At 36.2% G+C, this 27,928-nt stretch overlaps 1 protein-coding gene across 1 annotated transcript in view; it reads right to left on the bottom strand.

Moving 5' to 3' along the window:
• ranbp10 (RAN binding protein 10) overlaps positions 1-27,579 on the bottom strand; it is a 60,848-nt gene extending 33,269 nt beyond the window's left edge. Inside the window, exons 1-3 of the mRNA XM_056478102.1 lie at positions 27,201-27,579; positions 13,620-13,731; positions 10,679-10,731 (exon numbers count right to left, since the gene is read on the bottom strand). Coding sequence (XP_056334077.1) covers positions 10,679-10,731; positions 13,620-13,731; positions 27,201-27,399 — 364 coding nt within the window. The 5' untranslated portion in view covers positions 27,400-27,579. The remainder of the gene's footprint in view (positions 1-10,678; positions 10,732-13,619; positions 13,732-27,200) is intronic.
• Between the last annotated feature and the right edge of the window lie 349 nt (positions 27,580-27,928).

Raw genomic sequence — 27,928 nt, 5'->3', positions numbered from 1 at the left:
TTTTTAGACGCTGTGTCAACTTGAAAAATCTTCAACTTTCACACACAACGCAGATCATCACTCTCAGGTCCAAAATTAGTGGACCAATCAGAATAGCTTGGAGGTGGGGTAACCGTTGCAAGCTTCTGTTTATAGCAGAAAGTTGGCATGACAACAGTTTTATTTATCGTTATATCAGGGCAGATGAGGTACTCATTGTGGCTTTGTCCAGAATATCCTGAGTTATATGATGTATCTTCATGTGCTTATCATAACATATTGTTTTTTCTTTTTCTAATGGATCCTTTATTGGCGTTATTACATCACGTTCATAATATCGCATCACGTGGACCTTGCGCTGTGCTCTTTTAAAACCCATTCCTGAGCGCCACGTCAAAGGTTTTAAGAATCAAAGATGTATTCGATGTGAATGAGTCCTTACTGTGATTTTTCTAGAGTGAAAGGACAGCAATATACTTCATAAAACTCATAAAAACATGCTTATACAGATGTTGACATTTATTTTGACATTGTTTTCATACATGTTAAACCTACAGAGCACAGACATTTCTTTTGGCTCTTTTGTGAAATTATAATTTAGCTTATATTTCATCCACAACACATAACTCAGGTCAAAAAGCTCACTCTTAACTCTTACCATGAACATCTTCTCCACTTCAGTTTTTTTATTGAAGTATGATTATTTTGCACGGGTACTTTACAGTGTAATACACTGTGTAAGTATTAGAAACAAGAGCCGTGGGAGCTAGAGCCATTTAGACATCTCTGAGAGCATGAAAGCAGAGCTCATTAATATTCACAACCCTTCCAAATAAGGTCAAAACTGAGCTTTCCATTTTAGGGGTATATCATAAGGTTCTAAATGCGCTTATGAAATCATTTCTGGAGATTTTTTGTACTTATCTAAGCCATATACCTTCTACGCAGACATCAGAGAACAATTTGCACTTGTAGACAACAAAAAGGATTTTACTCAAATTTGAAGAGAAAAACCACAGACCCTGGACAATAATGGTACATGTATTGAGTGCCTGTTTTTGTGCATGCTATAAAATGGAGTATAATTAAAAATCTTACACTCCACTGCATGAAGAAACAAAGTCTACATTTGACATTGTGTCTTAGTTGTCCACCTGATGACAGAATTATTGGGCAGAATTTGTCCTTCTGGCTGTTTTGAAACTAGTACTGCATTTTTGACAGGTACAGTTGGGGTTTTTGATAGTCCTTTAAAGGTTACATTCACCCTAAAGCTCAGCTGGACAACCCTGCGCACATTTTACAAGACCATTTGAACAATTGAGTAAGCCTCGCACTGCCTCAAACCACCAAGAGGAGTCGTCCGTCTGCATCACTGGCTCGTCCAATCTGACTCAAAAACTTGTACGTTGGCACTGGCAGACCAGTGCAGGATAAAAATGGTATTACGCAAGCAATTATATTTATAGTCACTATTTGAAATGAAGTAAACAAGTGCATTCTGTGAATGACAGATGCAAAAAAAAAAATGGAAAAAATGAAAGCGAGTAAAGCGGTGGCTGATGGGGGCTCGTTGTGCGGTATTAGATTAATCTGCAAAGCAGTGCAGGCAGGGATATTACTGCTAAAGCAGAGCTCGGTGTTCTCTTCATGCTAATGAAATGGGCAGAGCTCCAGTGTGGGATCAGAGACACAGAGGTCAGCGGGGCGTATAAAACCATTACACTCTTTACACAACTGCACACATACCAACACAGGCAAACATACACTGTGACAATGTACCACTTATTTTCACATGATAAACTATAAGAGGGATAGTTTAAGCAATAAGCAAATAAAGCAAATGTCCTTAGAAGTTAAGCTCCTTAGAAGTTAAGCTGTTTTTATATACATCTATATTTAGAATATTGTTTTTAACACAAAACATTTCAATCACAATCTAAAAGTGTTCCTGTATAATACATTTATTAAGTATACTAAGATACATAGATTAAAGTTTGATATATGGGACATTCTACAAGAAACATGCATTTTCACTTATAATAAATGTGACGAGGCCTGACTTAAGCTTGTCATCCTCAAAAAACCATTCAAAAACAAGCACAAAATCATACAATTCAATAATAGAACGCATCTTTGATCACTGTCAGCTTCTCCTCCATCAAATGATGTCACTTCCTCCGAGTCATAGCCTTAAAGGTGTATTGCACGCATTTTATGTTAAATTTAACGCAAATACACTGACAGAAACATGGGGACAATTGTAAAATAGTATTTATTTGTAGAATTTATTTATAGTTTCATATTTTAAATCAATTGATGTGAATGATAACAACTTTAACTTGCTATTTCTGAAGTTTTTTTTTTTTTTAAATAACAATAACAAAACTATTAAAACTGTAGGCTCAATTGGGCTGAACACAAGGACAATGACAGGGATTGCAAATTTGTAAAGCGTTTTTAATAAAGAAAAAATCTGAGAACCAAATGAATAACACGCTCCTTTACAGAACAACTCACAGAAATTAACCATTAGTCTATTTTAGAAATTTTTGGGAAGAAATACTTTTTATTCAATGTGTTCATGCTTTTATTTCAGGGAAAGATAATGTACGTTTCTGGTAGAACGTCCCATATTTAATATTATCCATTTATACATTATACAGCCACACACTAAACATGCACAACCGTGGTTAGAATAACAAATGATTTCATTTGCTGAGATTGAAAATCAGGATTATTCCACCGAATTTTAATTCTCTCTTCTTAGGTTGAGTTTTCCCATTGACTAAAAATGTCATCTTTGTAACTGTTTTCAAAACGTTTAAATTAGGAAGAAATGCCATCCATAGTTTACAGAATAAAGCAAATTATTATTTTATTATTAAACTGAATAAAACATTTAATTTCACACTTAAAAAAAAAACATTATTTGTTTTACTTTTGCACTGCAAATAAGATTTTCTCACTTAGACGTTTTGTCTTGTTTCTAGTCCAAATATCAAAAAATTCTTAAATCAAAAAGCATTTTCTAGACAAGCAAAAAAATCGTCTTGTTTTAAGAAATAATATGCCAAAATTAACAGATTTTTTCCTTAAAACAAGCTAAATAGTCTGTCAAAATGTTAAGCAAAATAATCTCATGTCAAAAAGAAAAAAAACAATATCATTTTGTTTACCCCATTGGCAGATTATTTAGCTTGCTTTAAATGGATGGTCCACTACTACATCATATTTTAAAGTTTAGTTGATGTGTAATGTAGCTGTGTGAACATAAACAACATCTCTGAATGTAAGACGCTCAAAGTTTAATGCAAAGGGAGACATTGGCTTTTTCAGAGTTAGCTTAGCAAAGCCTACAGCGAACGAAATTTGGGGACTGCAAAAAAATACATTCAGGCTAGTGAGATCACAAACGCTTCAGGCTACGTTCATTTACCATTGGATACAGCTAACAACTCCTCCAACCATAATAGACACAACCTGTAAGAATTTTTATTTGTTAAAATTTGTTAAAATTACATGCACAGTTTCTAGCGTTAACGGTATGTTGTAGCAAGAACGTAAACAAGGATGTAAACAATGGGAAATGCTGTTTGGCACCGCTAACAATTTAGCTACAAATTCATATTTCTCCGTCAAAGCTCTGTAAACAGCCACAATCTTCAGCAGCGCGTGCAGTGTCTCTCTATGCAGCCGCACGCGCAAAAGATATGTGAACGCTTCTTGCCAGATTGTATTTTAGAGAGCAGGTGTGAGGTTCAGCTGTGTCCTCTGTCATTTTCTATCTGATTCAGTCTCAAACTGATACGGCCAACAGTTACACTGACTGACAGTGTTTACACTGAGCAAAAGCATGTGCTTAGGGGCGTGATGCTTTCTTGGTGACGTGGAGCCGATCCTTGAATCACAGCACGTTATGTTAGCCGACCAATCAGATCCTCTTGAGAGCAGGCTTTTGGAAGAATAAGAAATATGACCATCATGTTAGCGGAGTAGCTGTATATAATCAAAGTTAGATATATGAAACAAATAATGTGATTTTCTACAAATGAAGCATGAGCACACATTGCTTTGCATCCTTAAATGCAAAATACACTCTGGTCCACCCCTTTAAGAAAAAAACTCACTTAATTTTGACATTATTTCTTAAAACAACACAATATGCTTTGCTTTTCTAGAAAATACTTCTTGGTTTAAGAATTTTTAGATATTTGGACTAGAAACAAAATCTAAGTTAAAAAGTCTAAGTTTTTGAAGTCTGTTTACTAAAATTTAATTCTTACAAATAAAATCTAAGCTAAATCATCTAAACCTTTTCATTAAACAAGCAATTATCAAAAATATTATATTATAGCAGCTAACGAACTCCCAACAACCAGAGAAAGAATATCATGCTACTGGCATCAAACAAACTAGAAAATACATTGTCCACCCTACATGCGCAGGTCTACATTTCCACTATATTCCAAAGCGCTCTGAGACAAAGAGTGGTTTAAGCGGGGAGCACAGGGGTCAATGAACACACACTAGTTTTAGTCAGCACGCACATGCCGAATTGGCTAGTTGGCTCCAAAGCATTTCAAAGGCCTCGGGCACAGTGGAGAAGCTAACAAGCAATTGACAAAGTCACTTCATTTGTCAGAAAGGTCACAGGAGAGTGACATGAACCCAGCTTTACCCAGATCATTACATACAGTGGGGGAAATAAGTATTGAACACGTCATGTTTTTTTTCCTAGGAATCATGTTTCTAAAGGAGCTGTTGACATGGAATTGAACCAGATTTTGGTAAAAACCCAAAACAATACAAACATGAAAACAAAACAAAAACAAATCTGAAAGATTACAATTATTCCATAGTTATTATGTGTAATAACTATGGAATTACACAAGGAGAAAGTACTTAACTACTGAAACGCATTTAATACTTTATATAAAGGGCTTTTTTGGCAGCTTAAAGACACTTTGGAGAATGAAGTCACATTCTTTGCTCAAATATGATTTGAAAAATCTTGATGGTTGTGTGAGTCTCGTCAATCAAATCTTAACTTTATTTAGTATATTCTACTGGATTCAAGTCAGGTGATTGGCTGGGCCATTGTACAGCTTGATTTTCTTTCACTGAAAACATTTGAGAATTTCCTTGGCTGTGTTTTGGTTATTGTCTTGCTAAAATGTCCACCCTGGTTTCATCTCCATCATTCTGGTAATGTAGATGTTGGACTGAAGCAGCTAATATTAATTTACAATGACGAAGGGCAGAGCGTTGATGAATAATGACAGAGAGATTTCAGTTGATGTCTGAGCTTTCTCTGCATATCTACACCTTCCTTCATGTGTTCAATACTTTTTTCCCCGCATCATCTCATTTTATTACAAATTACTTATTTTATAAACAAATTTGGTTTGTTTTCTTTGCATATATGGATTTCTTTGGGGAAAATTTCAAATCAACAGCACCTTTAGAAAAATTGTAACAATTTTACCAATATTCATTCAATACTGATTTATTGAATTAAATAATTGAATTAAACAAAACAGCAGCAAATCAGCAAAGTTTAATGATTTATGTAAGATCACGTGACAATGAAGACAAATATATCTTGAAATATTATAAAATGGAAAAATATTTGCAATATTATTTCACAGTATTACAGTTCTTTTTGTATTTTGGTTCATATCATTAAAGTGCTTTTGAATGAAATTTTACATTGATTTCTGCTGACATTAATTACATAGGAAAAGCATCTAACTAAGCAAACTCTGATTTATAGATCAATCAAAGAGAGAATTCATAGAGTCGGATGTGCTTCACGTCCCTAAATTAATTCTGATACTTTAATTAGTGTCTGCTTAGACATCATATCTTCATTAGCATCAGCTTAACTAAAGCTAAAACTAATTCACACTCTCAGCGTAATTCAGTGCTTAAATGAGCAAAAAGATTTGATTCAATTTTAAATAGCCTCTTAATACTAAATGACCTTTATACAATAATTTAATCAGTGGCCATAACAGTTAAAATGGTTGTGTATATGAGCATGTTCCACATATTACAAGTCAGACTTTTCAGTCACATTTTCTTTTAAACATATTTCGTTATGATAACGCAAGCACGTTTAATTTAATAAATATGGTTATTGTGCTGATTTTCATTTTCGGTTAGTCATTTAAATGAACTGGTCCAATTGACGTCCTCGAGCGCGTGAATGGATGTTCTGTGAGAGGGAAAAGATTTTTTTTCTCTGATTAATTTTAGCTTTTAGCTATGAATAATTTGTAGGCTTTGTGATCTTAGAAAATTCTGGATGCCAGGTAAAATCCATTGAGGGAAACCGTTAATGAGATCTAGGTCTCCTCTCCTTCCTCTCCTTCCCTTTGAGGACTCAAGAGAAAGAAAAAAAAACACATCACAAAGTTATTTCCTGAGATTGAGGTGCACTGAAAGAAAAACCCCGAGATATCTCTGCATTTGCAAGGTCATTCTCAAAGCTAGTGTTTTTCAGGACATGTTGAGGCACGTTCCTTGCCTGAATTACAGTCTGACTGTGATAGAAAGATATTAAAAAGTGTTAGAAGAGAAAAAAGTAGAAAATAAACAGTCTAAGGCTACAAAATCCACAGCCAAAAGCGAATCTCAAAGTTGGCTTTTCATGAAGGGATTCATCAGTGTGTAATCAAAAAGTAATAACTTCTCCTTTAATCTTCAAAGCTCTTTCCCTTAAAAACTTTACATTTTGGCCTCACAAATCCCTCCCATCCAATCAAAAGCCTCCATTTTGGTATGTATGAAGGACCACTTTTCACAATACAGATAAAATCAAGTCCCTCCCTACTTTTTACTTCTCCAACAACACAAAGATACCTTTAATAAAGGATTTTTATTTGTTTTGGTGGGGTACAGAAATGCATTGATCTATCTGTTCATCTACAACATATACTTCACCATAAGTCATGTTGACCTAATAACTTCTTTTAACTTGGTAATAGCATGTGTTTTCAGTTAATCAACCACAAAAATATAGTTAATTATAATATAATACTAACTAAATTAAGTAATTTGAAATAACAGTGGTCGCTCGTAATTCGCAGGAGTTACGTTTTAAAAATAACCCACAATATGGGAAATCTGCGAAGTAGTCCGCTTTATTTTTTACAAATATTATAGATGTTTTAAGGCTGTAAAACCCCTCACTACACACTTTATACACTTTTCTCAAACAGGCATTAACGTTTTCACATTTTTCTCTCTTGTTTAAACACTCTCAAAGATTAAACCTTCGTAGACAACTCCAGTCCTGTATTGTAGAATGAAACCAAAGATCAAAACCATTTAATCTACATTTATTTATTCCGTAATGGTGCCCTACAGCTGCTTAACTTCTACCTTCCTTTAGCAAGTCCAGAAGTTAAACTTTTGTGCGATGGTTAGCATCTTTCACTGCCTTTTGGGTGCTACCGCAGGTAGGCATGGGACAATAACCGTTTTTAAGGTATATCGTGATTTGGAACAGTCAAGGTTTTAAAACAGTCAATTTTCTGTAATATCGTTGTGTACAATTTTTTATTTACGTTTTTTTTTATGTTGTTTTTTAGGACAACAGTATCTCCAGCAAAAATATATATCTAAAGATGCCGTTTTAAATTTAGAAAAAAAAAATTTTGAAACAAATGGAAGACAGCAGAAGTCAATAATTCATTTAGCCTGACATTTTTACTCTTCCAAAATATTTTAAATGTTTCTCATAATACAATATATTGTGTTCAACAGGGAAAAGAGTTTTTGTTTTTTTACCCAGTCATTTAAAAAGAATATATTTTATCATACCGTCAGAATCTTATATCAGCCCATGCCTAACCGCAGGTGCCTTTGACGGTGCAGAACGTTTTGTTGAAATTGTAGGGAGAAAACTTGCAAACATAAAGTACAGCACTTCAGAGTCACACTGCTAGTGATCGAAGATTTATGTAAATTTGGCAAGTTGAGCGCATTCTGTACCGTACAGGAGACACGGCACAGAGGAGATTGATTAACAATGGTCTACAGCCAGTCAGGACGCAGAGCACAATGCGCTGTAAAAAAAAAAGCATGCGATATTGCACAAAATATATCTGCGAAATTGCAAAAAGTGAACCGCGTTTTAGTAAGAGACCACTGTACCTTTCAATAATTTAATTTGTGCAAGAGATTAGGTGGCTGATGTGAATTCAAGTGTTCCTGTAGGTCGATTTGTATAAAATAAAGTGACTTTTTTCCCTTACAGTAGAAACCAGTTAAAGACTTGCTATTTACACTTAGATTTATTTTAAATGCTTTGTTTTTGTTTCCATAAAAAGACAAATGTTTATCAAGTTTAAATGTAGAAATCATCTAAATGTGAAAACTGTATCAGGCACTGTACTTGTTTGATGCAAAGGAAGTTATACAGAAGACATCATAAAATAGAATCTATTTTAAATGCACAACATGGATGTAAAGTACCCGACGCAAAGCATAGCTGCCTCCATGAAGTGATTACAGTGTTATTGATTATATTGATTATTATTTGTGCTCATTAGCCAAGCTATTGATAAGTTAAAACTTGTTTTGCCCTTTGCATCACATCACTATAGTCATAGGCAGACAGAGAGGGAGAATGCATGATAGAGATTGTGTGTGTTTGTATAAATGACACGGGCATATCTAATAGCTCACAGTAATATGTGTTAGCTATTTTTACACATTATTTGTGAAGTTGGTTGATCCCCATCAGCTCCTGGTGCAGTACACGTCAGTATATTTGAGATTACACAAAGGAATGAAGGCTCTGGAAACAGTAACTTAGTTTCAATGTTAACTACTAATGTTTGAAGGAAGCGCATTTATATTAATCGTGATCAAAACTGACTAGACTACCTGTGTAGTAGGGCTGCACAATATATCATTTCAGCATCGATATCACAATGTGTGTGTCTGCAATAATCACATTGCAGGATCTGCAATGTCGAATTGATAAACAGTTGAGAATACATGAGATTTTTGGAGTCATTGCAAAGTATGACCATAACAGAGTGAAACTCTATCATTTGTATGCATTTTAAAGGTATTTCAAGAGAGTTTAAAGCATTCAGGCACAAGAAAGCACAACATCTGTAACTTTAATGAAAAATAATTTAACTGAACTATTATTACAATAAAGACTATAGATTATATAGTGTTATTTCACATTTCATTATTCAATTTCTGTAACTGAATACTGTTTGACTCTTCCTAAACCATAAAGCTCTATATATTTTACTTCTTTTTTTTTTTTACATTGCTCTGTTGTAATCATACTAGCTTGTAATTTGAATATTATTTTTATACATGATTCACACTAGGCTTGGGACAGTAATACGGTAATATGGTATATTGCAGGATCTAAAAATAGCAACGGTATCAGTTTCAATACCATTATACTATCATAAAAAAACAATGCACCTATATAGGACACAAGGATTAAATATTAAATATAGTTTTATTTAATGGCTAAAAATGCGTATGAGTGGTTGTCATCATTACACAGCATGGAGGAGAAAGAGGGAGGTAGAGAAAGATGGCGAGTTGCACACCACATGACCTGGTCTCGAAAAGAACACTAATTCTGCAGTTTGGTAGTATTTCGGGTTTCGACAAAACAAGAAGGGAGAGGCGCTAAATACGCACAAGGTCATTTGCAAATTGTGCAACCAAAAGGTGACTGCAAGGGATGGAAATACCTCGAACCTAAGGTCGCATATACAGTATTCAGTTTCTGAATGGTTTAAGCACAAGCCAACTGTTTGGTGATGCTGTCTGAGTCTTACGTCATCATTTTTTTAATCATGCACAGTAATACCACATACCGAGGTAAAACAGTGAGGAGGTTTGACGGTATCAAAATTTGGATACCGCCAAAGCCTAATTCACACTCTTACAAAATCCCCCCAATCCATCTAAATTTAAGATTTTTTTTGCAACAAGAGCTATTCAAGCCATCTGGTAAAATGATAGTCTGGTGTATTGCAATATCTATCGCAGAACAACAAAATATCGCAATGTCAGATTTTTTTAATTTCATGCAGCCCTACTGTGTAGTTATTTTATGTACACCTTGCAACCAATCAGAATCAAGAATTTAAACAGACAATAGAATGAAAGTTAGTGTTTGTGTGGAGTATTTTACAAAGATTAGATTAGATTTAGAGGAGTCTTACTTGCATGGTGTTGATATTTGATTTCACTACTTTAAAATGTACTTCATATTTTTAAGTGTAGAAATAATTCACCACAAAAGCATTTTTGAGTAATCAAAATACGCATGCATTTACAGTCATCCTTTTGTGCTCAAATCAATAAAAATACATCCAAACATGCATAAAGACGACTTTTAGACCAAAGTATACTTATATGACATCTATTACAGTCCATGTACTGTCCTCATGACACAAATTGTCATCAAGAGAGTCCGTAGATATCAATACACATACAGCCCAATTTTTCAATCTGCAAAGAAGGTGTATGTAGAACACTGCAGGTCCAAGTTGAATGCTAAAACTGAACAAGCCTACTAGATGGTTCTGTGCATGTGTTGAACTCATTCACCCATGCTCATCTACGACCTAGTATACTGTTACCGGAAAAAGACTTAAAACCGGGCCTTCAGTGAACATAGAAGCACAAACGCACACTAACTCACCAGGCAGTCTGTTCATGTTGACTCCCTGGGCTGACAGTCCAATTCCCATGTACCTGCAAACACCAATAGTAGAGGATAAATGTTAGCTTTACTAAAACTAACAACACTGCAAAACTCTGAAAACACACTTTAACTATACATCATGCTGCAGATTCAGCTAAAGATCATTTTAAATAGATAAGTTTGAACACAAAATGTGATAATTGTTAACCCTGCATACATAAAAAATTACACAACTTAACATAAAATCTCCATTTATGCATTGGAAAGATGCTTGTATGCACAGCTACATGAGGTTTGGAGACAATGACATTTCAGGGACGTTTAAAGCAACAATTATCGATGCACCGAATTTTTTGTTGCCTCTCAGACTGAAGGCTGATTTATATTTCTGTGTCAAGCACATGCATATGGTCTGGTGCAGCCTTCGCGTGGTCTCACAGCCTTCACCAAGGCTGACACTAACGCGTACCTCTCAAAAAATTTAACTACACTTCACAACGACATGTTGCACGAGCTCTGTGATTGGTCGGCTTGGCAGCTGTGACCAGTGTGGGCGGAACTGAGAGCCAAACAATTTTCCCTCCAAGCCCATGCAGAATTTTTTGTTTTGGCCCAGAAATTTCATTTCGGTACAACATTTACATCTTTACATTTTCTCTCTAGCTACAATGTCAGTGTCACAACCAAGAAAACCAAGCAGTTTTTTTCTGCTGATCACTTTTAAAAAATTCACATGACCAACTTGAATACAAATTGGAAATTTATGTGATCAACGTTTTTGAAACTTTTGATTATGGAAAAAATCTATTAGTAATTTTTGCACAAAATTTCGCATTAGAGCAATGCAGATCAGAGTTACTTCCACAATCAGAGGAGTGGAAAATGTTAGTGGAAAAGCTAATTTACATCGCATTCAACATAGAGTAACTGACAGTGTAAAGGTTTGCATACAATTGACAAGGTAAAAGTGCAGTCACTTTCAGCAAGAGATTGTCAGCAGTAGCATAATATTTATTGTTTTTGTCAATATCAATGTATAAAGCACAAAAGACAGTCCCTTTTCCACTGACACTATTACAGTGTGGGTTTCTAGTCAGTGTCCATTTTCAAACTGTTCCTAGATCAAGAGGTCTAGAAGTGATAACGGTGCTTAAGATAGTGATTTTACTCTGTATGTCTATGTACAACTGTCCATGAGTGAGAATCAAAGGCATCCTTTTCGATTTATCTTTACAGATGAAAGTAGAGTACCAGTGCTAGAATCACTCTGGGTACTGTGAACAGCAAAAGAAGGATCACATAATGTTAGCCTTTAGACTTCTTTCATCAAGTCTATGGAAACACATGGCCTGTTAGGGACTGGCTACGAGGCCAAAAAAAGTTAGTCAGTCAGTGCAGCATAGGTGTGACCCAGGAAAATGCAGCAAATAACAGTTTACTGCACAATCTGAAATGATATTGATGGTGACTGAATTGAGTATAAAGGTTTTTGTGAGAGAGAGAGATTTTTCCAGAGCGTTGGACTACAGTGACTAAAGGATGACTCAACACTTTTCAACAATTTTAGGCACAACCTGTAAGTTGCAGTTAGATGACCCAGCAGAACATGAGTGATCCAGTCAGATATATTTAGTATTCGTATTGCGAAGTGGTCACAGGACAGGGTGGGGGACCATTTTCCATTTCTTTTTTGACAATAATATTCTCAAACTAAAGGCTTTTAATACTTGGCAACTACTGACTCATGCATGATGCAGGGAAAAAGGTTTCAGTGCAGTTATTATTCAGAGACTGTGAAAACGCCTTTTCAATATCTCTTAGTCTTTGTCAGTTTGATTTAATGACAGCTGTGCTCAACCTGCATAAACTTCACATTTGTGAGAAATGCTAAGATGTTTTCTCAATCGTGATTTGAGAATAATCTAAAAACATCTTGTATTTCAGAAAATACAAGGACATCTGAACAAAAAGCACAATATCATTTGTTCATTCATCTTCATTCACTTCTCCAGGGCCGGGTTGCAGGGGCAGCAGTCTTAGGAGAGAACCACAGATTTCACTCTCCCCATACACTTCCTCCAACTCCTCTGGCGGGATCCCAAGGCCAGCCGAGAGACATAGTCCCTCCAGCAAGTCCTGGATCTTCCCTGAGGCCTCCTCCCGGTGGGACATGCCGAACACCTTCCTAGGTAGGCGTCCAGAAGGCATCTGAAACAGATGCCTGAGCCACCTCAGCTGGGTTCTCTCGATGTGGCGGAGCATCGGCTCTACTCCGAGCTCCTCCCGGGTGACAACTATAAGGGTACGTCTATAAGACCACGAAATAAGACATCTATAATCGTAAGGCTTATAAATCTATAAAGGTAAGCCCTTCCACCCTGAGAAGGAAACTCATTTCAGCCGCTTGTATCTGAGATCTTGTCCTTTTGGTCATGACCCAAAGCTCGTGACTATAGATGAGAGTAGGAACGTAGACTGACCAGTAAATAAAGAGCTTCACTTTTTGGCTCAGCTCCTTCTTTACCACAACAGACCGGTATATCGACCACATTACTACTACGCCTGTCAATCTCATGTCCCATCATTCCCTCACTCATGAACAAAACCCCAAGATACTTGAACTCCTCCAACCTGGAGATGGCAAACCACCTTTTTCCTGTGGAGCACCATGGCCTCAGACTTGGAGGTGCTGATTCTCCAAATCACAATATCAATTTCTCAAATTTACTAAATCATCTAGAAATAGTGCATATAATTATGTTTCCCTTAGAAATGTCTTTGTTTTAAAGTTCCAGGATTTTCAATGTGATTTGTAAAACATATCTGATAACTCTGCTCTTCAATTGCTACCAGGAATGCATTTTAATCCCAAATTATAGACAAATCTCAGTAAAACACTGTATACAAATGACTCAAAACAGAAGCTGTTTGCACTTACCCATCCCTTCCTTTGCTTACGATCTTCACCTCAAAGTAGTAGATGCCACAAGCGGCGGGGATGGGATGGGTGGCCCGAACAGACGCTGCATCCTTGTGGTTTTTTCCGTGGCCTAAAACAAGACAGAAACATTGAGGAAAATGAGTCACTGACCAAAAAAACACACCCTCTGGTATAGACGACTGTCCACATAAATAACAAGGTTCAGAGAAGTATTTAAGGGCACAGGGTTTTTGACTAGGAACAGGTCACGATGGTTGACAACAACAGACTCCATCTAGGTGTTGTTGATTTTTTTTGTTTTTAAAAACAGCCCACAAGAAGCACGTCCAACAGGGGTCAAGTGCACCCAAAACCAACCACACGGGCTTCCTTCCAGTTCTCATTCACATAGTTGTTCAGACTATAACAAGCATGGGACTCAGTACTACTGGTCCTGTCAGGCAAGAGGTTCGAATTTGTACTTGCCTTGCCAACATTTTTTTACTGCCCCCATGACAACAACAACAACAAAAAAAGTGTTTAAGTTCTTTTAGAGTCATGTTATCTTGTATTTTAATGTGTTTATTATGACCCCAACATCTTTTCAACTTCACATTTCCAATACCACAACAAAAACTACTAGCCTAACAAATATAAAGTTGAAACATTGAGGCAAATGGTGAGAAAGAAAGAGAAACAGCAAAAATAAATACAATAAAACAATCTTGATAAACAGTAAATATAGACAGTAGACACACCCAATACATCTGTATTCTTCATCAGCTGTTTACATTCACTTAAGACAACCAATCATGTTTGAGGGTACTCACTAAGAATGCCACATATTATATTGACTGTTATACACACATCAACCCTCCTGGGCAGTTCTAACCATCTAGCAGTGCTTACTGTCAAGCTCTGGACAGGATTTCCTGCTTTTAAAAGCAGCAAAAACTAAAACATGGTTTCCACTACATTCGCTCTTCCATGGCGGGGCACCACGCCAAAATTCATCCCGCCACGGCTACATTACAGCTTCTAATTCAAAACACTGAATTTTTTTAATAGCAGGTGATAATCGCACCAAAACGCATTAAAAGATAAGTGAATTATAACAGTGCGAACTTTTCTGTAACCGTAGTGCTGTGCGTCATTTGTTTAACCCTTTATCGTTACGTGCTGACTGACTGACTGACAGGTGCATGATGCGTGAGGCCAGCAAACACGACGTATAGCCGTTTCACTTTAATTCAGTACGCATTAATTACGCTCTGTAGGTCTATTGGAGGCATTCATAAATATTCCTAGCAAATCTAATAAATGTTGGAGACATACTCATTACATAAACGCACTAAATCGCACCTCAGCAGCGTTTATTTGAGAGCGCACAAAAAGATCTGCGCGCTCTTAAAGCGGCTTATATTTGAGGGGGCATGCAAGAAGTTGTGCACGAGCAGAGGAAATCGCCGCACAAGCAAAGAGATCCGCATGCTCGAAGGCATTACATAAATGCGATCTCAACTTCTAATACTGCGCTCACGACATTTGTCATTGAAATAACGCCACAGGTAGTTGGTAGATCTGTGTAAAATAGGCCTGTCGCCACAGCTAGAAAAAATCCTGGAAGAAACACTGGATTCGATTATTCAACATTTACCTAACCTGATGACATTTCTGACACGTATAACTTTATTTCTTCCATGAAACATATAAAAGATATCTTAACATATGCCCAAGAGTTTTTAGTCCATTCACTCTTTTTTTAAGGACAACCTAATTGTTTTATATTCAATGCACTTGTAAAAAAAACTAATAGGTTAACTTAATTCCTTCATGTTATCCCAACACAAATCGATTGTGTGGAACCCAGCTATTTTAACAGTGTACAATAGAGGTCCCTATACAATGATGGCCCATTGTACAGATGGCCCTATCTGCATTAGCCCATACTGGGATAGTTTTTGGATCCATAGGCCTGTGCCTCAAACCATTAATTTTCCACTTATAGGCCCCACAATGAAATCTTAGCTGGAGAAAAAAAATGAGGATAAGAACATAATGAATTAATTGTCATTTTTGGTTGAACTAAGCATTTCGGTAATTTTTTATGTTAAAATCCTCCCCATCCCAATATAATCAGATGAGTTATCTATAATTAAACTGAGGCTAAATTCCCAAAAAGCACAAACAGTGTGTCAATAAAACATTGGTCTGTTTGTTTGAGTGGGCTGACATGTCAAATTCTGGCTTGACCAACAGCACGACTTTGTGGTGGAACACCTGTTTATGAGCACACTCTCCATCTAGAATATTTGCAGATGTGGAGTGTTTGGGAAACTTATTTAGAAGCAATAATTATTCCAGTTGGTTTCAAGTTTAGTGCTGAAATCATACACTACATTTTAAAAATTCCCATTAGATCAACATAAAAATAAAATGACTATTTGCTTTGTTAAAAAAATCTTTCTGTATGCGATTAATCAACGTTGAAATCCTCGTTTTGTGCTTTCACATGAAGGGGTAAGGGTGTCCCAATTCTCTATAGTTAAAGCCGTAGGGCTAAGGGAAAGGGGTAGATACTAGATACCCCTCGAAACTGAGATTTTTCAGGATCACACACGAAATTTCCCAAAATACACCATCTACAATGGCAAAATGGCTGCACACGGAAGTCAGGAGATGCACAAATTAGGTGATCTTTTTAATTAAAATGACCTTTTTACAGTGTCTGCTATAATGTTAATGTTGTTTTTGTGTGTTTACATAAATGAATATGGCCAAGGTGTAAATGCACAGTATAGTTACGAGCTTATTGCCACATTATATCGTTATGATAACATGATACTGTTGCCTTCAGTAATTTTCTGAAGATAAATACCAAAAAAAGAACTCAACTGGAATAACTACAGCAGTCGCCATCGTCGATCTCATATGAAGCAAGAGATTGCGATGACATATGATGACGTGTGCAGGTGTTGTAACGATGTCTCATTTCTTAGGGGTAAAATTTAAAGCTCTCTCCTTCACACTCTGTTTCAAGGGCCAAGGGGAAGGGGTAGAGTTAAAAAATAGAATTGGGATTTATTGAGCCTTAACGTCTTAATCTAATATTCTATTACTGTAACTCAGTTTCTGTTCATTTTAAAGTAGGAAATGAAGTCAATAGCTATGTTTCCATCCAAAAATGTGAATTCATTTTATGCGCAAATCTGAATTATCGCATAAAAGACGTGTGAATAAAGCAGCATTTCCATCCAACAAGTTAAAGTGAACAAAATCATAACTTCCTGATTATCTGGCGCCAAATATTAACAGTAAAAATGGAATTTGCTGCGATAAGAGAAGCTGCGTGAATCTTTTCTTCATTTAATAAATGACGCCTCAGAAGGCAATAAATGCGCAGTAAATGCACAGTAAACGCACGGTGGCGTTTGAAGGCATGAGATGCGGAGCACAGACACTCTTGCTTCTGGAGGTCAATAATAATAAATTAACACTAATACTGAGATGGTTAGTTTAGAATGACCAAAACAACATTTCAGATGTTTTACAATGTCAGCCTGCTGGTTTGTCCTTTCACACACATTTTTATCATCACATGATCACTTAGAACAAAATCACATGAGTTTTAATGCGCATACTTGATTTTGTTCTGTAAACATTTTTTCATCGTAGTTTATTCGCATCTTTTCTTATTGAGTAAAAAGTTTATACTGCTAAGTTATGCGTATATGCATTTTTATGAGCATTTTCAAAACTTATGCGTATTTTGGCGTTTCTATCAATCGTTTTTTATGCGCATATCCAAAATGCGCATAAAAATAGGTGGATGGAAACGTAGCTATTGAATGTCACCCCGGTCTAAGCCTTCATGTACCATAGCAATGTGCTCCAATCTCCTAATCCAGTTTTCTTCAGGTTGCTAACACCTGCCAGCTTTAATAGACACCCATATTAGATTCTACTAGGCCAGGCCTTCCTCCTGAGCCAATCATTTACTCAAACTTCACTTCAAGACTCATGTTTAACTTTTCCGTGCACACACATATATTCACATCTTTGTGTTTGTGTGTCTTCTAACTTAACCCCAACTGCAGTATGAATACAGGGCACCCACTTTAGTGCAACTGTATATGTTAAAACACAAACATGCATTCATCATCATCATCATCATCTCTGATTATGGTAATAATATTAAATCACTCTTATTTTTACCCTCCCAAGTACTTCCACCAAGCCACAATAGGTTTGTCTGCCAAACCCAGACAAGAATTCAGAATAATCAAGAACACACACAATGTCTATTTATATCCACAGCTCACACGACCAGAGTAAAGGCAGACGACCCTGTATGTGCAAATCCCTGACTCTCAACACACACACACCACAAACGCACATACATGTGCATGCTCCTCCCCTGCTCACACGCTCAGTCTATTAATACATCATGCCATGACCACACCATTCTGGGAGCACAGAAGAGCAGGAGAAGAGCACCCTGGGTGATTCTCTCCTTCTTTAGATGCTTGTCTGTCTGTCTGTCCCTCCCTCTGTTTCTCTGCCAAAGACGTTTAATGCAAAAAATAAATAAACACACGAACAAAAAATGCCTTTCATAGAGATTTCTCCTCTGCAGTGCATAATCATAGGTCTGCTGCATCTCGTAGCGCTGCTTTATACCAATGTAGGGCATGTAATTTTATGGTATGTTCTGCATTAGTGGCGGCTTTATTTACATGCCTCATTTTCTCTTGTTTTGTAATAGGGTGAGCCAATACTCTGTTAATCCTTTAGGATCAACTCATTTGCGGTGTTGACACAAGGGTGAACACTCGCATAAACACAGAACGCTTGTATGCACAATCTTACAATTATTCTACTTGACTTCAATGGCATGTTAGGTCATACAAGAGCCTTAAACAGGGATTATAATATTGGTTTATTATAGACTTAACAACTTAGATTTATTAACAAATGAACAAACAGGACTGGAATTATTTTAAATATTTTTGTATATTGTTGTCAAAGTAAAAACACTCAGTTTTGTCATGATATTTACCTTATATTTCAACAACAGCATATAATGAATTTAAAATGTTAGACACCCTATGCAATGTGAAAAATACCTTTATAAATTACCTATATTTACTATATTTATATTTTTAGGTACCTTACACACATTTCAGGAAGGAAGAGAAATTTAAGTTGTCCATAACATGAACAGTAAAATGCTATGCATGACTTTTGGTACCAATAAAGGCACCATAGCAAAAAATAAATAATTAAAGACACTATAACTGAAGATGTTATTCAACTTTTTGAAAATAAGTGAATTATGAAAATTAAATACTAAACTAAAATGTTGACATTTTAAACTTAGATAAAAAAAACAACAAAGAAATACATGATAGGTAACAGAACAAGTTGGCTAATACAAAACTACAACAATTACACATAAAGGGCCCTATCATACACCCGGCGCAATAAGGCGCAAGACGCGTTTGCTCCAACGTGTTGCTACTTTCAGACCAATGCAACCCTAATTGTTCTGTTTTCCACCACGTTGTTTAAATAACAAATCCATTTGTGCCACTTTGTGGATTCATCATGGGTGTTCCGGTCTAGAAAAGAGGTGTGTTAAGACACATTGTTGGCACGTCACTATTTTGAGAAACTAAAATAGACCAGCTGAGAGCAGGTCTAAAGTCCAGCACAGAGCACGTGAGCCTTGCTTACACATTGCTTAATACACACATGATGTACTGCAATACACAAGTATCTTTACAAATGAAAAAGAATTAAAGGAGTAAAATATTACAAAAATTATTACATTCTACATAAATATAAAAACCACTGCCTCCATGCCCTCATCTCGGGGGGCATTTTTATTCGTGACAACTTGCTTTTGTATAATGTTATTATTATTAGTAATATTATTTATTATTTGCATATTTAGATTTGTTTTATTAAAACAAGCTTAGATTTGTCCACCTATCAGGTTTTGGACCATATGGGGCATTGCATGCGTGTTTGGATATAACAAATTATATCCATAACATATACAAACTAAATTAATTATGTAGGCTAATGGATGTCTGTGCGTACAACACTGTTTCCTTATCCACAAAAGAGAGAAAGAGAAAGTGAAAGTAAAGGTCGATTGGTGGAGGCTCATTCTTTATCCTCATGCTGCAGATGGTCTGTTTAACTGTTTTCTGGCTAGTGAAGCGTTCAGTTTTCCACTATCAAAGTCCACCATGTAAATAGCAAATGCGCCATGGCACGAGGCAACTGACTTGGTTAATTCTCAAAACACACCCATAACTCATTAAGAGAATAAGCTCAACGCTGCTAGACCATGTGGCGTGGCAAAGAGCATATTTTTCCGTCTTTAAAATAGCAAAAGTGGATTTGGACACACCTTTAATTCTTTTGCACCCTGCGCTTTAGACTTTGCTCCTAGATCATTAAAATAGAGCCCTAAGTGAGCTACGAGTGCTCCTTTTTAATAAAAAATGCTTTAATTTTTACAAAATTTGTCTATAGTGCAATCTACACTCAATCTTTGTAAAAGGTCTTGTGAAGCACTTTGAAATGTGCATTTGTGTTTCACATCTGACGTAATTTTAATTGAAACATGAAAACAGGGCGGGACCTAGAGTAGCTCCTCCCCCTTTAAAAACAGCCAATAGCATTTTGTTTTTACTCACAGCTCTGCTAGTAAGAGTGGATGAGCTCAAGTGCATATACCAACAGTGTGTTGAGGGGGTTGGACAGGTCAGATGATAGAGAGCATTTGATTGGTCAGAAGATTTGATGAGAAACTGAAGTAAACTTGGCTTAAAAAAATGTTGATCCAAAATTACAAAACTGCAAGCTTTAGATGTTTATATCCTCTTAATGTGAATTTTGTTAGTGTTATACAGCACACAAATTTATAGATATCCTTAAGACCAACACACTGACACTATTTAATATAGTGTTTATACTTTGTTGAACATAACAAAATAATTTGTGAGCATGTAGAGCTGGCAGTTAAACTCTGGCATTTTAAGAAGTATTTGGCTAAATGGCTTTAATTCACCAGTAAGGTCACAGGGTCAACATACATGTCTGTGATTGGCTATAATACTCAAAAAAAAGAACCTTGTAAATAAAAACATTTGACACTCATTAAACATTAAATCTCTCACACAATGTGTATAAGACAGTATAAATACAGCTGCCTATCAGTGGGCATATATTTGACAGATTAGATCAGTTTTCACAACACACAACAATGATGCATTTAACAACATTTATGCCAGTTTAACAAAAATTAGGGGTATGCGATTAATCAAAGGTGATTTTCATGTTTTTTTTTTAGTAATGTGGGTTCTAGTAAATCTTCAGCATGTGTTTTCAGATGGAGCACCATTTACTAAACAGAGCCATAAATCAATAAGCTGTGCAAAAATTGGTTTTAAAACACAAATCTACCTGACTGGATTATAATGACAGGGAGAAACGTTCTGTGATAATAACTGCTGTTTTCTTTTCAATGTATTACGGCTCTGGGTATGTTTCCGAAAACCATCTTTAGCCAACTAAGGTAAGTTCCGTCGTTACAAACATAGTTCGTTGACGTGTTGTTTCCCAAATCCGTCATTCCGATGAACATTCACAAACTGCGTCGCAAACTTGTATGCTTGCAATTACACCTCTAGAGCTGTAGTAGGAAACATAGTTCTTGGTTGTGTTCCATTCCCAGTTATCCCACCTATGCCCTATTCGTTTTGAACATTCTAAAATTTGGAATGAGTTTTTTTTTTTAAGCATTAAAGTCGTCACTCTTAGGTGTAATTTGCTTTCAAAGTATTTTTACAGTTCAGTTTTAGCGATCTTCATGTTTACAATTGCGCTCCTTTCGCAGTGTACTTTGAAAACATTGATGTCATTTTGAACACAGCCGTGGCTCATGACGAAAGCTATAGGTGACCTATTATTTAGAAGCGAAATTTGTTACGTTTCCAAAGCTTGTGAAAACAAAACACATAGCATATGTCAACGCTTTTCATTTATAGTAGGTTATTTATTAAGTATCTGTACTGTACATGACATGGGCCTGTTGGTTAGAACATTTCTGCAGAGGATTGCATTTGTCAAATTGTAAAAGTAGACTTTTCAAAACAGAAAAAATAAACAAACAATATCATACTTAATAATAATAATAATAATAATAATTATCATCATCATCACTTATATTATTGTTGTTATGATTAAAGTAGGATTTTTTCATTTACTAATAAATAACAAATATTAAAATTCATTTCTTAATAAACAGCCTTTTTATTTCTTTATTTTATTTGTGATATTAGAATACTTGTTACCTTTTGTAAGTGATTTTGTATTTTAGAATAGTATATGTAATGTTCTCAATAATATTTGAAAAGGACACATAGGCTCTATATGAGCCGTTTACACATATTTCAATTAATATGAATAACGAGTGCATGTTTACCAAAACTAATATTGCAATTTTTTTTCAAATGAGTGTGCGTGTAAAACAATATAATTTGCAGAAAGAAATTATGGGGTTCTTCTCTAAAGAAGTTGTTACCACCCCGTTTAGTACATCAATATGGATGTTTTACGTTATAACTAACGTGGTTCATTCGACGGATCTGCGACAGAGAAGCTACGGGTTTGGGAAACACTCATCACTACATGGTTCTTTTTCGAAACGATGCATCGTACTCAGTGCCTAATTTGTGATTTGCGAGGTCCCGGAACAGATCGGGGTAACGGATCCGACATGATACCCGAGGATGGAGAGGTGTCGCATGCGAAAGTGGAGACCTGGGGGTGGGTGTCGCGGACGAAAGTGAAAAGGGTTGGGGAGTCGCAGAAGAAACGGAAAGTGAACAGCGAATTGGGGAGGAGTGTGGTTGAGGAGGGGGATCGGTAAAAGCAGGTGATCAGATTTCAGAGGTGCCTGATCCGGATCCAGCGTGTTTCGGCACAAATTAAGCCCTGATTGTACTAACGTTATGATAGTTTAGCCGCGAGTTATATCGTTGTTTGGGAAACGCACCCCTGTTTAGTACAGTAAATGCTGCACATGCACTTTTTTTCCTCCAAACTCACTTTATAATTCCAGTCGAGAGTATGAAATACTACTGTAAGGTTATTCCATAGTCATGTGATTATTAGTCATGCTGAATCAATGAAAGCAGTTAAATCGGTTTATAATGCAACACTATGGGGGTTTCAAGGGTTTCTTCATAACTTATTCGGCACAAGAGTGTCCTCTGAAATTTAGAGGAGGTTCACAACTGAACACAGGACTATGCTTAACTGATAAGATGTGCATAGCTGCAACCGAAATCGCCTAATACTCAGCAGGTAATGCATTTGAATTTCAATTTACTACATGACCATTAGAAATGTTCTATACAGTATGAATGCGAATAGTATGAATTGAACTCAGGCATACTACATCCCCCATTTTGTCATGATAAAGTGACCTACCCGCGTCAGTTGCTTCGTTTAACTCCCATTCATGAATTCTCTCACAAAGCATTATGGGATTGCATAGCATCCATCAGATGCACACTTCAGAATCTCACTGGTAGTTGTAGGTCATCTGGGTACACATCCTGGAATCTATGAATTCTGAGATATTACTCGGCTCGCATACTGTTTTTAGCATACTATATAGGATGAAAGTATGCAATTTCAAATGCAGCACATCAGAATTGGTGTTACTTAACCATGTTTGTGATTTGGTTTGATGAATTGCTACCCAGCCCTAACAGAATTTTAAATGTATTAATATATATTACAAAACTTTTATCATTCAAAAAAGCATTTGTAGGCTAATTTGAGAGAATATGTGCCCTAAAATTGACATACAATGCAACTTTCTCTATCCATCTTCTAAAATAATCTTTGGACAATCTATATAATCACTCAAAATCTATTTTACTCAGATTTCTTAAAAGAAAATACAACAGATCAATACATTTTATTGTGATTTGGGAAGGTGTTTTAAACTAGCATGTATGTGTGTGTTTGGCTAATTTTAATAGTTTTCAATTGGTGTCTAAATAATGTTTGAAAACCCTCTTTTTTAAAAAAGTTTTGGTTTGTTGTTGCTTAAAAGTATCTTTAAACGACATTTAAAATACATCAAACTGTAAAAAATGAATTAGGCTTATTCTAATTTTCTATACTTACAATTGTTAAAAACAATCATGATGGAAATTGCGGTTCTAAAATAAAAATTTTCGTTACAAAAAATGTAATTTCCTGTTTTTTTTTTTTACTTTTTCTGTTTAGAATTCACTGGTGAATTAAAAAGAAACACAATAAAAGGAAATTAATGGATGAGGCAATGCAGATTCTCATCATACACTCTCACACAAACACACACACACACACTCAAAAATCAATCAACATCAGAATTCCACTGCTATCTGGTAAAACTGCTTTTCATAGTTTTAAGGGTCTCTCTGTCAAAACATCTAAGGAGAAATTGCAGAAGCTGAGGAGTCTACAGCTGGCACCCATAATAACATCAGCTAAGCAGGCATACAAAAAAAATATGAGAGAACAAAGACACGGGGAGGGAAGATTGGTAGTGCAGTGCTAGTGTTAGCAAACAGGGTTTCACAGCTTCACATAGACACCACAGGGAAACGAACACAATCTGATGATGTCACCGCAGCGACTCAACATGCATGATTGGCTCCTCAGACAGGCAAAACCCCTCTATAGGCAAACAGTACAATGAGCTTAAAGGAAACACTGAGTCCAACAGCCTGCGTACAGAGAACAGACAGTAGCCCATCAGTATGCGCAAGCTTATTCTATATTTATATCCATTTATCTAGCTTTAATCTTCTCACAGGAGGTGGTGTAAAAACAATCTGTACGTGTGTACAACTACAAAAGTCACATTTTCACCTCTGTTTATAACGAAGCTCACGACCTTGCCAGTGAGATGATGAGTAAAATGAGGTCCGTATTGCAAACAATGACAAAGAAGGAGCCTCCGCTGTCTTTCCTCCTCGTTTCATCATGCAAAAGCGTATTACTTTTTACATGCTGCCTAAATAAAGGTCGAAAGCCACATAAGCTAATGTAACGCACCATAAACATCATGGCTAATATCTATTTTTACTTGACAGACTCCAATTTAGTCTTCAGAAACCAAATGTGGTACACTGGCTAGAATAGCACTGAAGGTTAATAGACAGCGGGTTAAATCATTTATTAAGCAGAGCTGCTTTAAATATATTTGCTACAAGATGTCTGTGATAGCAGATTATAGTAACAAGCCTTTGTTTTTTATCCTAATCTAATCACCGCAATCCTGCTTTGAGGATAAACGGAGCAAAACAGTCAGGCTGACTGCACAAAAAAAGACACAAAGATCCTTAACAACAAGAAAAAGGAATCAATAGCGGTATATCAATATCATCTGACTTTTAAAAAGCAAATACTTGGCCAACATCGGCGGGCATATAAACATAGCCATAGCCTGAAAGAAGATAGTTAGCAATGAGGTACGAATTTCCACAGACACAAAGCAGTGTAGATTACAGAAATAATGCAGTTGTTTGTTCATTGTTTTGTCAAAGAGGGTGGACTGGACACACTGGGCCTGAGCATTGACACACAGACGTACTGTCTATCTGACAGCTGTCAAATACAATGTATATCATGTAAGACAGCGAACAGCTATGATCTACACACAAGGCACCATCAAACTGTAAAGTATTGTACACACAGACACGCAACATAATTAAAAAATCTAAAAATAGCCAGAGAATATGTAATGTTTCACTAATCTGTCAGGCAAAACAATAAAGCCTTTTTACAAATCTAATAATTTACACACATGCTACAACAAAAGAGCTCATTGTCATTAAGATACAGAAGATAACCAGTCTAAAGCGATAGTCTTTTAATGACTAGTCAGGATAGCTACATGTTAACTCAATTAAAAATTAATTTACACTCTTTTTTAGGTTTTACTTGGTTTAGAGATAATGCGCATGTATGCAAAACTAACAGATAATATCTTGGCAGAAAATCAGGTACAGGTTTAACACACCAAAACAGGTTTAACACACACTAGTGTTTCATAAAAGCATATACTATACATTCAGTTCAAACTGGAATGATTATTAGATATTATGTAGTTATAACTAAGTAAAGAATAAGTAACAGGACTAAGTATTAAGAAATAAGTACTTAATTATTGCTAAAAAAAATAGACAATGACAATTATATATTGCATTAAATACTAGTTGGAAATTAATCGTAGTTATAAGAGCCACCCACTATTTTTATCATATAATTTAGTGGCAAGAAAAGCTATTTGTTACCAGCAACAGTGAATGTTACTTGGCACTACTGGGACAGTGACAAGTGACAAAGGAATAAATACTAGTAAATAATAAATAAGTACTAGAGACTAATTAAACAGATACTGGTCACTACTGGAATGGCAGACAGTCTAATGTCTAACTACTGAAATTAAAATGACTCAATTGTAATCAAACCTAAAGTAATATGATTAAGAAATTAGTCATGGTTTTTTCCTTAAAAAAACATGGCTTTTGTATTCAAACCAAGGTAAATTAACAATGTTTTTGCTATACTAACTATAGTTTACCCATTGTATTTGTGGTAAAAACTATATAAAATGTAATCAATCTGATAAAAAACAGTGACAACAGTTGTACTGTAATAAAACTAAGCTTATCTTTTGTTAGAGTATGAAGATAAAATAGTTCATCTGATATTTGCCATACCAAATAAACGCCTATAGATAGATGCTTAGTGGTAGTTCTTAAAATAGCTTGTTCATGATGTATTCTCTAGAGACGTGTACATAAATGTTAAACATTAAAAGTACATCTGCAGTGGGTAAATTCACCGACCCCCCTGAGGGAAACTCGCTGGGTCATTCGAAACGCCACAACTGTTTAAACAAGACAGTCTTGTGGAATTCGACTTAACTATTATCGCGATTATGGCGATGTAAACGATTCGCCAAGATTCGAAACAACTCGATTATGTTCGTCAACACAAATAAAAAATGTCCGTGTATTAAAAACACACAATAAGATTCGTTTCGTTGTCATGCGAAGCGCGTCTTTATGTAAAACGTCCGATAGCGGTTAACAAATAAGACTTATGCAATGCGGTGTAAACTAAACAAGCAATATGCGATTCATTGCGATGGTGTAGCAGCTTAGCTGCCCTTATTGCCCTGCCGTGGCTAGCTAGCCCCAGCCTCGACTAATTCACCGTAACAGAGTTCAAAAAATAAGCTTTGTAAACCAATAACACTTGATGTTCTTGACATGGCAATAGGCGTCCAAAAGTCAGACTCCCCAGCCACAAGCTACCCTAGCTAGCCGAATTCTGACATGATGGTTTGCTAAATGTCAACCCATTTGGACATTCCTCTTTCCTTCTATGCAACAAAGCAAAAGAGGACGGAAAAAGCAGCTCAAACTAGATCGGGGAGATTGCACATATACAAGCAGCAGGGATTGTCAAGGCCTACGGGTTGACAGTTCAGCGTGTGTCACATCTGTATACCTTTGTAATGCACCCGCAGATTATTCTGTGAGAGCCCGATGTAGCTGTACTTATCCTTGGGGCTCCAAGATCGGGGTAAGGGGGTCTCTTCCTCATTCACGGCCGGGTACAGCCGCTTCAAACGCTCGTTTAGCTCATGCTCTTGGTAATTAAAAGCAGGATCTCCTGTTAGCAGGCTCCCCGCTCCAAGCTCTGCCATTTTTTTGCCTATGTTTTTGTATTCCTTTTAGTAATCCTACCCTGTTGTGCCAATCCGCTAAAAAGGAGAGAGCGCTAGACTAAGGAGAAACACAGCAGCAGCAGCGAGAGATATCCCCGGATAACAGCCGCTCGACAGTGACGTGTGGGTACTGTAGTTGAACACAAAGCCCTGCGCAGTGTACACCGCTCACATGAGGGAAGTGCCATCAACTACATGACCCATACCTAATTCAGCCGGGGCTGTACAGCGCAGTGTAGGATTTGTAGTTTTTAGCTCAACTCGTAATTTTAGCGCTTGAGCTCATACATGGTTTATTTGTACGATGTAAAAACCTGTGTTTTCGAACAAGTGACCCAGTACAGTACCGTTTATTCACATGTTTGATACAGATACTAGTTTAAATACATATCTGCTATTTAATTTGGACACTCTCGGACATTTATGTAACGGTCTCCATGTAATCCCCATACCAAAACTAGTCGGTAAAGCAGTACTTTTCCTTTACTCATTTAAGCAATATTGCTTG

Source organism: Danio aesculapii, chromosome 18, assembly GCF_903798145.1.
Source record: "Danio aesculapii chromosome 18, fDanAes4.1, whole genome shotgun sequence".
Lineage (NCBI taxonomy): Eukaryota > Metazoa > Chordata > Actinopteri > Cypriniformes > Danionidae > Danio > Danio aesculapii.
Note: the sequence above shows the minus strand (reverse complement) of the source record. Positions and strands in the feature narration are given on the sequence as shown.